Source organism: Dreissena polymorpha, chromosome 13 (genome assembly GCF_020536995.1).
Source record: "Dreissena polymorpha isolate Duluth1 chromosome 13, UMN_Dpol_1.0, whole genome shotgun sequence".
NCBI classification, from domain to species: Eukaryota; Metazoa; Mollusca; class Bivalvia; order Myida; family Dreissenidae; genus Dreissena; species Dreissena polymorpha.
The window spans coordinates 23,637,604-23,651,784 of record NC_068367.1 but is presented as its reverse complement, the minus strand read 5'-3'; the positions used below and the strand labels follow the sequence as shown (position 1 = coordinate 23,651,784).

General features: G+C 40.2%; 1 protein-coding gene across 2 annotated transcripts; it reads left to right on the top strand.

Moving 5' to 3' along the window:
* The first annotated feature begins 1,134 nt into the window (after positions 1 to 1,134).
* LOC127856108 (uncharacterized) lies at positions 1,135 to 11,485 on the top strand. 2 transcript variants are annotated; one of them, XM_052392097.1, is made up of 4 exons: positions 1,135 to 1,465; positions 9,300 to 9,470; positions 9,918 to 10,037; positions 10,861 to 11,485. In XM_052392097.1, the coding sequence occupies exons 1-4, from the start codon at positions 1,344 to 1,346 to the stop codon at positions 10,997 to 10,999; spliced, it is 552 nt and encodes a 183-aa protein (XP_052248057.1). In that variant the 5' UTR covers positions 1,135 to 1,343; the 3' UTR covers positions 11,000 to 11,485. The 2 variants fall into 2 exon arrangements, with proteins under 2 accessions (XP_052248057.1, XP_052248055.1); XM_052392095.1 differs by lacking the exon at positions 1,135 to 1,465 and having other exon boundaries at positions 8,972 to 9,470.
* The last annotated feature ends 2,696 nt before the right edge of the window (positions 11,486 to 14,181 follow it).

Below are 14,181 nucleotides of genomic sequence, written 5' to 3'. Positions count from 1 at the left end.
GTAACCTGTTATTCGCTATATATTCGGCTATTCGCCGCAATAGGTATGGTAGGTTGGAGGGTATTGATTTCTGGTTAACTGCGAATTGAATCATTTTAAACTTAACTTAAAGTGAATAAACTCGGTGCAATCATATCTAATATTCGTACACACGTAAGGTTGTTTATCTTCAAGAGTTGGTAATGTATTTTAACTTATTTTACGAACATGTATTTTTTTTACATCCGGGATTTACGCAACATAGCGATTGTAACATATTAAACAGAAACGAGAATTTTTTCTAGGAATTGTATAGCAAACTGACGAATTCATTCAAATATATGATCCAATGAACCAAATAAAATAAAGATTCAAACATTTGAGTTCAGTTTGTTTGGTCTAAATATCGTGCAGCGTACTGCCGCTAGAGCTGTGAATTGAGTCGATAATTATAAACACACGCACACACACACGGACGGCGCCATAGCAGTTTCATCAATAACGACGACGGCGCCTGTTGTTCCACGTGAGTACGCCTGCGGTGATTCGGTTAATATATACTCCTAAATTTATCCGTAATACGGTGAACAAATTGACCGTGAAATACCAAAGTTTTCTAGTGATATTTGTTCTACTGAAGAATCCGCTCTAAAACCATTTGGGGTGACACTGCACCCAGTGACCCTTGAGAAAGTGTAACCTTCAAGAGATCTATGACAAGGCAATTTTTCAATAAGAATTTACTACAATATCGGCTCGTTTATTTATAACGTTGTAAATATTTGTAAAGGTGTTCACAGCGTACATTAGACTAAGCCCTCTGGCAAACATAGCAAAGGTTCAAGTGTATGTACCTATAGCCCTTCCGTACATACTAGTGTGTTGTAACCGGTGGTCCGGAATGCGTCCTTAAATTGGCCTCATATTTGTAATCTTCAGCTGGCATTCTTTTAGTTTAAGCTCATACATAAAGGAATTTACAAGAATGTCGTTTATCAACTGATCGTATTTTAAAGTTTCCGATAGGCTTCTCTCGTAAATCACCACGGCCAATCCCCGAAGAGGGCTCTACATGGTGCGACATTCCTTCTGACGAAATACTAGATATATATACGTCTTTACGCGCGGTTTTCTTTACCGAACTGTAGTAAGACGCCTGTCATCATCATCAACACCAAGGTTATTAAGTAACATAGAAAATATTTGTATGTGTCATTGAAGGAGCGTCGTTTATTTTAACAGAAATCGTATACAACATATTTTTACGAGTCTTTAAATTCGTTTGTAACTCATATTAAGGTTTAACAAAAAATAACCGTCATTTTCGTGATCGTACGTTGAGAGCAATTTCTCGCGAAGAAATCATGTTACATTTCGGACTTGCACTGTGGGCTGCTCTAGCCTGTGTCCCGGGCGGATGTGCCATGGAGTTGACCCGGATGGAGACTGTGGCCACGTGCGAGCTGGAAACTTGCGGTCGGATGAGGTCAGTAGCAACAGTATCCTGGGGATGGGTTGCGGTACAAAATGCGCGCGCCTTCCACGAATTTCTCAGACTGACACACACTGCTTAGAATTGTCATACTACAGACCACGAGAAATACAGACATTTATATATCTCAAAGCATAATAGCATTTTTAGCGCAATTAAAGACTTCTTTTTGTCGATAGATTAGAGACACGAGTAACATTCGAATTAATACCAAAGACTGTTTTCCATGGCTAAAAGTGTTCCGGTTTTTCCGGAAGTTCCGGCTTTTTTTAAGCCCCGGAGGTCGATATCTCAATTCGTCCAGAATCGATGAGAAAGAGAGGGGGGGGGGGGTCCGCGAATATTTCCAATCGAAACCGAGATCTAAAGAATCTTTAAAAAGATGCGTATATACATGTATAACACGTGTGCGAACTGGAATCGATAGCCATGGCCACTAAAGGGACCAGTTTAACAGATAAGTGATAATAAACTCCTTCACTTGCTACCGTACGTCCATTATGCAAATGGTGGAAGTCCATTGGACGTCCGATAATCCGCACGTACTCTATTTACTAATACACAGCACGTACAAATGTCAACAGTAAATCGGGATATTCAGACCGTTAACTCCGCCTAAGAGGTACTGTTTTCAATGAAATTCTCAGCGTGTGGTCAATATTGATTTTTCCAGCTGTCAATCAAATTCTTCTTGGTAAGCGCATCAGCCAATCAGGGCTGAGGCAGCCGAATACACGCCGACCCCACGTGAAGCTGTATACAATAATATTAGCGACCCCTGCGCTACGAATTTTTTATTCTGCAATACAATATTTAAGTCCACGCTTTCCCCGAGGAAGAATGACGTGATGTTGTACATGAAGTCTAATTTGCGCATGATTTCCATTTGTACACGAAATACACGAGAAATGTTTATATGTTGCTAGATTTTTCTTAAATTTCCATGAATAATAAAATCTGGAAATGATTTCGGATAACACGTTTAATTTTACGCATTTGAAAATACTAAAATTGAATAATGTATTTTGTTATATCAATGGCCGTAACACACAATGCAATAAATAGTTAAATAACGTGTTTTGAGATTGCCAATTTATGCATATATATTGGTCTACGTGCATGAATGACCTGACAAGTTATATCGCGATTCGGAATGAAGTGTACTCCGTAAAATTTAAAGAAAGACGCGTTTTTATTCTCCGAAATTCGCTTTCATTTAGGCAAACTTTTCTGAAAGGAGGTACATGTAACATTTTTAATTCAGTCGTTGATTTTTCGTTATTACTAAATATGAACAGTGCTCTATGCGCTCAAATCGCGTCACGTGATTAACGCATGTTCAATGGGAATTTCCCCATCCCACAATTCAATTTTTATATTCACTTGCGTAAAATGGCGGACGTCGATATTGGCCTGGTTTTGAAAATAGAAATCGTAATAATACTGGATTATCGGGTAAGGGATAGAGTTGGAACCAATCTCCACGCAGAGTTGTCGTTCCTTGCTCTCACATACAACTCTGCGAAAGGCTCAGCACGCCATTTTGTCTATAGAATAGCTAAAACCGAACAAACGCATTCAATGTATATTTGATTGGATATTTAAGATCGCATGCATTAAATTAAGAAATATGACTTTTAAATGTACGATAAATCGTGCAAAAACTTGCGAGTTTTAATGCAACTCTTCGGAACTATTTTATTGCCCATTTACGCAGATGGAATCATTTCACGCACTTTACAAATGCCAACAATTAAAGGGGCCTTTTCACAGATTTTGGCATTTTTTTTAACTTATTCATTAAATGCTTTATATTGATAAATGTAAACATTGGATCGTAAAAGCTCCAGTAAAAAATCAATAAAAAAAAATAAAAAAAAGGAAAAGAACATTGGCCGGAGCAGGTTTCGAACCAGTGACCCTTGGAGTCCTGCCAGAGTCCTGAAGTAAAAACTCTTTAGCCTACTGAGCTATTCCGCCGAGTACACCACTTGACGTATTTTATACCTTATATAAGCAATCTTCGTAGTTTCACAAAATTTAACGACAAAAACAGAACTCTCCAAATTATTCAATCGTTTCGCGTTGCAACGCTTTATAATTTTTAGGTTTTAAAATCGTCAAAAGATGCATATAATGGCTATATTAGAGCATGGTTAATGTTCAGTATTACTGTTTCCTCACAAATATCATAACTTAAACGAAAACTTACGAATCTGAAACAACTTTTTTTCAATTTTGTCAATTTACCAAAGCGTGAAAAGATCCCTTTAAACATAATGTTTATTGAGTGACGTTAGGAATTGCTTCAACGTGTGCATGTATGTTGGTTTCTTAACATCAAGAAACCATATCAATTTTATAATAATGAATTAAGACTGATATAAGATCATGGTATGAGATGGTTTTCTTTAATGCAGTGAATGCAATGTAACCGTCGTGCAAGAGATTGTTTAGTATACTGTAACCTCAATGATGAACGCTTGGTATGATCATGACCACTCTGGATCCAACCGGCTTTTTATTGCATATACTCTTTACGGAGAATCCGGAGATGGACGAAGTGTTACGATTGTGATCATGACATGAATGAGACGCTTTCATAACAATAGTCCGTTCTGAGCCCAACACAGAGGTGAATGTAATGTAACCGTCGTGCAAGAGATTGAGTTGGAACATGTATATATATTAAACTTCTGAAATAAAAGTAGGACTTCAAAATTTATGTCTGGGACGTCCAAAATTTTAGGTTTGGAAGCACGGACTCTAGATGCAATATACACTCCGTGTTGGAAGTCAGGACTTCCAGCTTATTAAAGCTAACGAAAGCGCTGCTATTAAGTGTAATTGTAGTGATATTTGTTTTCCATGATTAATTATCAATCAAGTTTCTATCATCAGGGTGTGTGAAATGTGTTCCAATAATCCATAAAGTGATGTGTGTCTTCACCAAACAATATCGTTGTGTTTTTATAAATAGATATAGTGTTATGTGTAAAGTTTTCATCAATTGGTTCTGATTTGATTTCTTTGAATTTTTACCTTTAAATATTTGTTTTTGGTAAAAGGTAAGCTGTGAAGCTTATGAATTCAAGAAACAAGAAATGGTCTGCAGCTGTATAAAAAGTGCAATGTGGTGTATAAGATACGATTTTTTCTCACTCATTCTTAATTACAATATTAATTTCTGGACTTAATTTTTGTTCCAAATATAAAGCCAGGATATTGCATTCCTTAGCCATCTAAAATGCTATTTGCCAGGAGCTTCCGGGGGCCTTCGGCCCCCTGGGCCCCGACCAGGGCGTCGCCCTGAAGCTGACCGGGGGCCTTCAAGCCCCCTGGCCCCGAGGATTTTTTCAGGCCATTTCAACCTTCCTCACTTTTAGCCATGGTTTTCTCAGCATTTCATCAACATGCTACTGCATGCAGTTCGTAGATTGTCAAACTCAGGTGCGAGCGCTTTGCATTTACCGGTACTCGCGTGATCCGTTTCATCATACAACATGGTCCCACATATTATTGTTAAGAATACTTAGTATGTTGAGTATTATTCTACTTTAAGCTAAATAAATGCATTGTGTTGCCAATCGAAGTTTTCTGAAAACCATATCGTTTTTGTCTTCACGATCGCCACTTCGCGTGAAACCGGTGGTCTCCTGTAAGGCCTCAACCTGTCTAAGTACCTTCTCTTAACGACTCACAGGTGCGGGCATTACATTCGCTCTAAGATGTTGGATATTACTTGCAAACAACCTCTTTGTTATTTAAGAATGGATAAAATGTTCACTTGCAAATAGATAAGACAGCTTTGCTCGTTTAAATGTTAAATAATATTTCAGCGCAAAACTTTCTTAAGAAGATTATGTTATCCTCAATAAAATGACAGAACAACTAACTCAACGCTTCTTAGGGCACTTATCTTAAACTTAGGTAAACACATATATTTCAAGATGATTCCATCGGGCTTTTAGTGTTCTCTTAGCAGGGATATAAAAGGTTTAAATTTAAACACGCACACAATAATGCGGTTTCTTTATTACCGTATTAAATTATTAATTTAGTGATTTTTCTTTCTTTTTGAAAATGAATATGTTTGCTTTTCTATATTTTCGGGCATTTAAAGTAAAGTATTTTCATTGTTTGCTGATATCGGGCACATACAAACTTGCATTACCGTGACACCCGCTATCCTGCAAAGTGTGTACCGGTATTGAGATCACCACTATAGTCATAGTCCGAAGAAAGCTTGTTAGTTTGATTACGAAGGATAGTAAGAGATACTGGATTTAAACCATATCTGCCGAAATGTTTTTTGGAAAGTGTATGCTACTTGAAAGTTGCTGTTGGGCTTAAATTTAAAGATTTGTGTTATAAATTCAATACTGCAGCAACAAATGAAACCATTATAATTGACAACCATACTAACAACGAGTGATTCTGTTTTAAACGTTGTTTATGATACGACCCGAGTCTTGCGAAAATGGGTCTTATGTCGTGGTTATTCAAGTCCAGTCTGCCCATACCCACATTCGCTAGTAGACGGTGAGTAGCAGGATTACTATCATCAGGTGGAAGAAATTTGGGAATAAATGGTGAGGTGCGTATTTAAGTTGTCTCATCAGTGTATCCGTCCGTGGGTCTACCCGCAGCTAGTTTGTGGCGACGTCGTTATTTGTTTTGATTGCTAAAACGGATCTTGTGACAACGACAGTGTAGTACATATTATTGTTAAAAGTGTAATACCTGCAAACTATATATTAACCATGTTTGCACAATTCCATAGAAGGTTTATCCCAACTCCAACCCGCAGTAATTCCAGCGCTCGGGCTGTTTTGCGATGGCGACATTATAATGACTGCGACTTGCTAAGTAATATTCCGATAAATCGTCGCATGTTTCAGTACATGCCTTTTGCGTAGTTCTGGGCGCAGCTTCTCGCAGGTACAAGAGATGCCAGGCGATGGTGACACCGTACTGTAGTATGATCAGGCAGGAACAGGAGATGCCAAGCGATGGTGACACCGTACTGTAGTATGATCAGGCAGGAACAGGAGATGCCAAGCGATGGTGACACCGTACTGTAGTATGATCAGGCAGGAACAGGAGATGCCAAGCGATGGTGACACCGTACTGTAGTATGATCAGGCAGGAACATGAGATGCCAAGCGATGGTGACACCGTACTGTTGTATGATCAGGCAGGAACAGGAGATGCCAAGTGATGGCGACACCGTACTGCAGTATGATCAGGCAGGAACAAGAGATGCCAAGCGATGGTGACACCGTACTGTTGTATGATCAGGCAGGAACAGGAGATGCCAAGCGATGGTGACACCGTACTGTTGTATGATCAGGCAGGAACAGGAGATGCCAAGCGATGGTGACACCGTACTGTAGTATGATCAGGCAGGAACAGGAGATGCCAAGCGATGGTGACACCGTACTGTAGTATGATCAGGCAGGAACATGAGATGCCAAGCGATGGTGACACCGTACTGTTGTATGATCAGGCAGGAACAGGAGATGCCAAGCGATGGTGACACCGTACTGTTGTATGATCAGGCAGGAACAGGAGATGCCAAGCGATGGTGACACCGTACTGTAGTATGATCAGGCAGGAACATGAGATGCCAAGCGATGGTGACACCGTACTGTTGTATGATCAGGCAGGAACAGGAGATGCCAAGCGATGGTAACACCGTACTGCAGTATGATCAGGCAGGAACAAGAGATGCCAAGCGATGGTGACACCGTACTGTTGTATGATCAGGCAGGAACAGGAGATGCCAAGCGATGGTGACACCGTACTGTTGTATGATCAGGCAGGAACAGGAGATGCCAAGCGATGGTGACACCGTACTGTAGTATGATCAGGCAGGAACAGGAGATGCCAAGCGATGGTGACACCGTACTGTAGTATGTTCAGGCAGGAACAGGAGATGCCAAGCGATGGTGACACCGTACTGTTGTATGATCAGGCAGGAACAGGAGATGCCAAGCGATGGTGACACCGTACTGTTGTATGATCAGGCAGGAACAGGAGATGCCAAGCGATGGTGACACCGTACTGTAGTATGATCAGGCAGGAACAGGAGATGCCAAGCGATGGTGACACCGTACTGTAGTATGATCAGGCAGGAACAGGAGATGCCAAGCGATGGTGACACCGTACTGTAGTATGATCAGGCAGGATCATGAGATGCCAAGCGATGGTGACACCGTACTGTTGTATGATCAGGCAGGAACAGGAGATGCCAAGCGATGGTGACACCGTACTGCAGTATGATCAGGCAGGAACAAGAAATGCCAAGCAATGGTGACACCGTACTGTTGTATGATCAGGCAGGAACAGGAGATGCCAAGCGATGGTGACACCGTACTGTTGTATGATCAGGCAGGAACAGGAGATGCCAAGCGATGGTGACACCGTACTGTAGTATGATCAGGCAGGAACAGGAGATGCCAAGCGATGGTGACACCGTACTGTAGTATGATCAGGCAGGAACATGAGATGCCAAGCGATGGTGACACCGTACTGTTGTATGATCAGGCAGGAACAGGAGATGCCAAGCGATGGTGACACCGTACTGTAGTATGATCAGGCAGGAACAGGAGATGCCAAGCGATGGTGACACCGTACTGTAGTATGATCAGGCAGGAACATGAGATGCCAAGCGATGGTGACACCGTACTGTTGTATGATCAGGCAGGAACAGGAGATGCCAAGCGATGGTGACACCGTACTGCAGTATGATCAGGCAGGAACAAGAGATGCCAAGCGATGGTGACACCGTACTGTTGTATGATCAGGCAGGAACAGGAGATGCCAAGCGATGGTGACACCGTACTGTTGTATGATCAGGCAGGAACAGGAGATGCCAAGCGATGGTGACACCGTACTGTAGTATGATCAGGCAGGAACAGGAGATGCCAAGCGATGGTGACACCGTACTGTAGTATGTTCAGGCAGGAACAGGAGATGCCAAGCGATGGTGACACCGTACTGTTGTATGATCAGGCAGGAACAGGAGATGCCAAGCGATGGTGACACCGTACTGTTGTATGATCAGGCAGGAACAGGAGATGCCAAGCGATGGTGACACCGTACTGTAGTATGATCAGGCAGGAACAGGAGATGCCAAGCGATGGTGACACCGTACTGTAGTTTGATCAGGCAGGAACAGGAGATGCCAAGCGATGGTGACACCGTACTGTAGTATGATCAGGAAGGAACAGGAGATGCCATGCGATGGTGACACCGTACTGTTGTATGATCAGGCAGGAACAGGAGATACCAAGCGATGGTGACACCGTACTGTAGTATGATCAGGCAGGAACAGGAGATGCCAAGCGATGGTGACACCGTACTGTTGTATGATCAGGCAAGAACAGGAGATGCCAAGCGATGGTGACACCGTATTGTAGTATGATCAGGCAGGAACAGGAGATGCCAAGCGATGGTGACACCGTACTGTAGTATGATCAGGCAGGAACAGGAGATTCCAAGCGATGGTGACACCGTACTGTAGTATGAACGGAGTGTTTATAATATTAGCATCGTTTTAGGAAAACTTGTCTTTATGCGTGTGCGTACAGGCGAATCTTCGACGACACTTTCCGCCTTAACCGGATTTTCGCTTCAAAAAGACTTTCTTTGAACAAAAAGTACTTTAAAATCGGAAAGTGTCGTCCCTGATTATCATGTGCAGACTGCTCAGGTTAATCATGGACGATACTTTACGCACATGCATTAAGCCCGGTTTTCTCATAACGAGGCTCATACACTCACTCGTGATATCCAGTATAAGTGTGCGTGTTTCTCGCCGCAGCTACAACCAGGTGCGCGAGATGTTCGGCAGCCTTCTGATGACCAAGAAGCAGATCTACGAAATGGAGACGGCGGCTAACGAAAACCGCACCCAGTACCTCATCGCGAGCGGGGCCATAGAGTCGGTAGCCAGCAGTTTCATCGATGACGACGGCGGCGCCTGTTGTTCCACGTGAGTAGGGTTTCAGTGATTCGGTTGATATATACTTATTGACAAATACTAATGGTTATAGAGTGTAAAATCAACGTGGATATTATGGTGGCTGATTTTTTTTGCCCTATCGTTCTTATTTTTGTGGGATTAAAGAAGGTCGCAAACACGCCAAAATGAAATATCGTAACATATAAGCGCCAAACGCCAATAAAGGTAATGGGATTATTTAATTTAGGGTTCTTCATACCCGTTAACACACAAGAAAGATATGGCAGAAATTAACCACCATATGATGTTGATCAACTTTAGTGTGAGGAGGTTTATTCTTGCCTGACAAAAATATTAACTAAAAGTAAAAAATACATAATAATATTTTAACAAGACTTACAACCAAAGGCTACAATTATGAACGAATAAACGATATGGGATATGAAGGTCTCATACGCATTGTGTGCGTTATTTCAGGCGTGTGGTGCACATAGCGAACAGAACGCTGTACAACCTACAGGGACAATTAAAGACAGTGATCCATCTGGCGGACGCCAATACGCCTAGCTACCAGTACATTCCACACGCCTCGTGTGTGTAAGTATGTACTAGGTGCCGCAGTTAGCGCACTGCCTGGAACGCCTTATCGATCCTCGCTCCATATCCAGTCCCGGTACATTTAAGTTATGTTGATGGTGCCCAAGCCGGACAGATTTATCAAATTTATTCCTTCGGTCGTGTAATTAGAACGTTCATTAGGTAGGCGTGCGGGGAAACATTCCGGGTTCTCATATAATTCGGCATCAGGCGCAAAAGGACCTCGATTACTTCGAATATACTTATATAGTATAGCTAATCTTATTTGGTCTTGTTAGGTATGACTACAATTAACATCTCGGACATCAAACGATATTCAACACACGTTATACATAAGGGCCTAAGCTATATATACATGCGATATGCTGCCGTAGTACATCCATTACAAGCTATATATACATGCGATATGCTGCCGTAGTACATCCATTACAAGCTATATATACATGCGACATGCTGCTGTAGTACATCCATTACAAGCTATATATACATGCGATATGCTGCTGTAGTACATCCATTACAAGCTATATATACATGCGACATGCTGCTGTAGTACATCCATTACAAGCTATATATACATGCGATATGCTGCCGTAGTACATCCATTACGCGTGCACGTGCTGCCTCCTGTGATAATAGTGAAAGTCTTCAAAGAACACTTTTGATTAGAAGGTGTACAAAATACACCACGTTTGATATAAAAAATGTTCCATTTTACCAGTTAAAATCAATATATAAAAAGTATAGCGCTTATTGACACTTAAATACGACTAAACTATTAAAAGATAATGATGTCGGAGGTGTAAATCATATTCTCTGTTTTCAGTTCTGTGGGTGACTGCAAAGGTAAATGTATACTTGAGGCAAAACTGACGTCACTGCTCGTGATCGACTTCGCCACCGGATACAAGTTTGACTGGTTCCTTATACCCGGCTACTGCTCTTGCAAGAATATCTACGTGTAATCTGGCTCACATCACTCGAATATTAAAGTCAAACTCGTACACAACAATTCCATTAGCCTCCGCTGTCGACTCGAAAACAAGTTTCAACTTCGGACACGTCCAGCCGATTTAAACGAAATGCAACATACCCTTTATTACCACGAAAATGGTTTTACCCAATAAAAAGACATTAACAATTATTTATGACAACACTTGCGGTTCTTAATATCAACTTTAATTTTACACCGTTATGGCAAGATTCTTTTCCTATTTTTAACCTTTGAGTTATTTAAATTTTAAAAACGGATGTGTATGCGATTTGCCCTTTTGGGATATTGAGCGTAACCGGTATCATGTGTTTGTACTAACCTAGGTATTCCAATAAAACGGGTTTACTGAAAGCATTAACTGATATTAATGTCGCACAGTTCTCAAATATACGTGCTGATTTTTTTGCTTATTCGTTTTTTTTTCTATGCATTTGTCTAGTTGTGAAGAAATAGTATACTCGCTCGTTGAAATGTCAATGTGATATTCGCAATAAAGTCTACATAATCATATATTCAAGTGTTGTAAATAGTAATTACGTGACTGCTTGATCAAATGTTTTATGTATAAAATAACTATACATAATTTTACACGATTTTTTTCCTCTAGCTTCAGTAACACATGTCCGACTATGGCTAGCGACAGCGTCTCGACATCGCTACGTTATAAATGACGAAAAAATTGTCGGGACCTCTCAGGGCACACTTTTGATAATTGTAACATCTCCATCGTGATCACTCAAGCATTCATGTTTTCGTTCATACCGTAAAATAAAACGGTTGTTACCGCCCCACCCTCTCTCTGCCACTTTTGAAAAGTGTGGACACCTGTTGATTTATAACTTTTTGTGCTTGAAATCACTTGTTTGTTAAACAAAGACATTCATTTAATTGAGCTAATTTATAGAAAACGACGTAAAAGTTGGGCATCGCTTTAATCTGTCCCGTTGTGTAATCTTACATCGTTAACAGTCGTTAACAGTCAGTCCTTTTCTGTCAGTGGAGCTTCTCTTCACAACTGTAACACAAATAACTTTTGATCTTGGCTTGGATCGACTAACATGCATTGTACAATAAATGTATACTTTTCGGCACATAGTAATAATATGTTTGACAAAGCAGTGTTTATTTTCTGACGGTTAACATCTGCTAACAAGACATACCGAAGTCAAAGTAATGATAAAATGATAATTTATGATGGCCAGTAAATTAAACACTTTAGATGATAATAACAACCAGAATATCATAATCGTACTTGACACTTCTTTCTACGTCTTTTAATATATCGCCCATATTGACAGAAGTATCCACAAGTACAGGTGCCTATCTGTATAAATGCACAGAATACATGTACATACGTAAAATTCACATTTCCCTATAGGCTGTTTTCTGTCTATAAATTATTTGTGACCTTTGGTATTTGGAAAATGTGACGAGCAGTTTCAATACGATCATAAAAGTGATTACAGATAATATATTGTCTTAGTGTTATCACGTGCTAACAAGAACACTGGAAATGAAGTGGATAATTTAGAGGATGATACCAGGTGTTAATGGGTGTCAAAATGGCATGATATGCTTATTCTGAACATACGGTTTTCTCTCTAACTTGTGCACCTAAAGTTCCACTGAATGTGAGCTTCTACTGGTAATATTTGCCATAAATAAAGGACCACGTAGTCTTATTATGGTTTTCTCTCTAACTTGTGCAGCTAAAGTTTAACTGAATGTGGGCTTCTACTGGTAATATTTGCCATGAATAAAGGACCACGTAGTCTTATTATGGTTTTCTCTCTAACTTGTGCAGCTAAAGTTTCACTGAATGTGAGCTTCTACTGGTAATATTTGCCATTAATAAAGGACCGCGTATTCTTATTATGGTTTTCTCTCAAGCTAGTGCAGCTGAAGTTCCACTGAATGTGAGCTTCTACAAGTAATATTTACCATAAATTAAGGACCGCGTAGTCTTATTATGGTTTTCTCTCTAGCTTGTGCAGCTAAAGTTTCACTGAATGTGAGCTTCTACTGGTAATATTTGCCATAAATAAACGACCGCGTACTCTTATTATGGTTTTCTCTCTAACTTGTGCAGATAACGTTTCACTGAATGTGAGCTTCTACTGGTAATATTTTCCATAAATAAAGGACCGCCTAGTCTTTTTATGGTTTTCTCTCTAACTTGTGCAGCTGAAGTTTCACTGAATGTGAGCTTCTACTGGTAATATTTGCCATAAATAAAGGACCACGTAGTCTTATTTTGGTTTTCTCTCAAGCTTGTGCAGCTGAAGTATCACTGAATGTGAGCTTCTACTGGTAATATTTGCCATAAATAAAGGACCACGTAGTCTTATTCTGGTTTTCTCTCAAGCTTGTGCAGCTAAAGTTTGACTGAATGTGACCTTCTACTGGTAATATTTGCCATAAATAAAGGACCGCCTAGTCTTTTTATGGTTTTCTCTCTAGCTTGTGCAGCTAAAGTTTTACTGAATGTGAGCTTCTACTGGTAATATTTGCCATAAATAAAGGACCACGTAGTCTTATTATGGTTTTCTCTCTAACTTGTGCAGATAAAGTTTCACTGAATGTGAGCTTCTACTGGTAATATCTGCCATAAATAAAGGACCGCGTAGTCTTATTATGGTTTTCTCTCTAACTTGTGCAGCTGAAGTTTCACTGAATGTGAGCTTCTACTGGTAATATTTGCCATAAATGAAGGACCACGTAGTCTTATTATGGTTTTATCTCTAACTTGTACAGATAAAGTTTCACTGAATGTGAGCTTCTACTGGTAATATTTGCCATAAATAAAGGACCACGTAGTCTTATTGTGGTTTTCTACCTTGTGCAGCTGAAGTTTCACTGAATGTGAGCTTCTTCTGGTAATATTTGCCATTAATAAAGAACCACGTAGTCTTATTATGGTTTTCTCTCTACATTGTGCAGCTGAAGTTTCACTGAATGTGAGCTTCTACTGGTAAAATTTGCCGTAAATAAAGGACTACGTAGTCTTATTGTGGTTTTGTCTCTAACTTGTGCAGCTAAAGTTTCACTGAATGTGAGCTTCTACTGATAATATTTGCCATAAATAAAGGACCACGTAGTCTTATTATGGTTTTCTCTCTAACTTGTGCAGCTAAAGTTTCACTGAATGTGAGC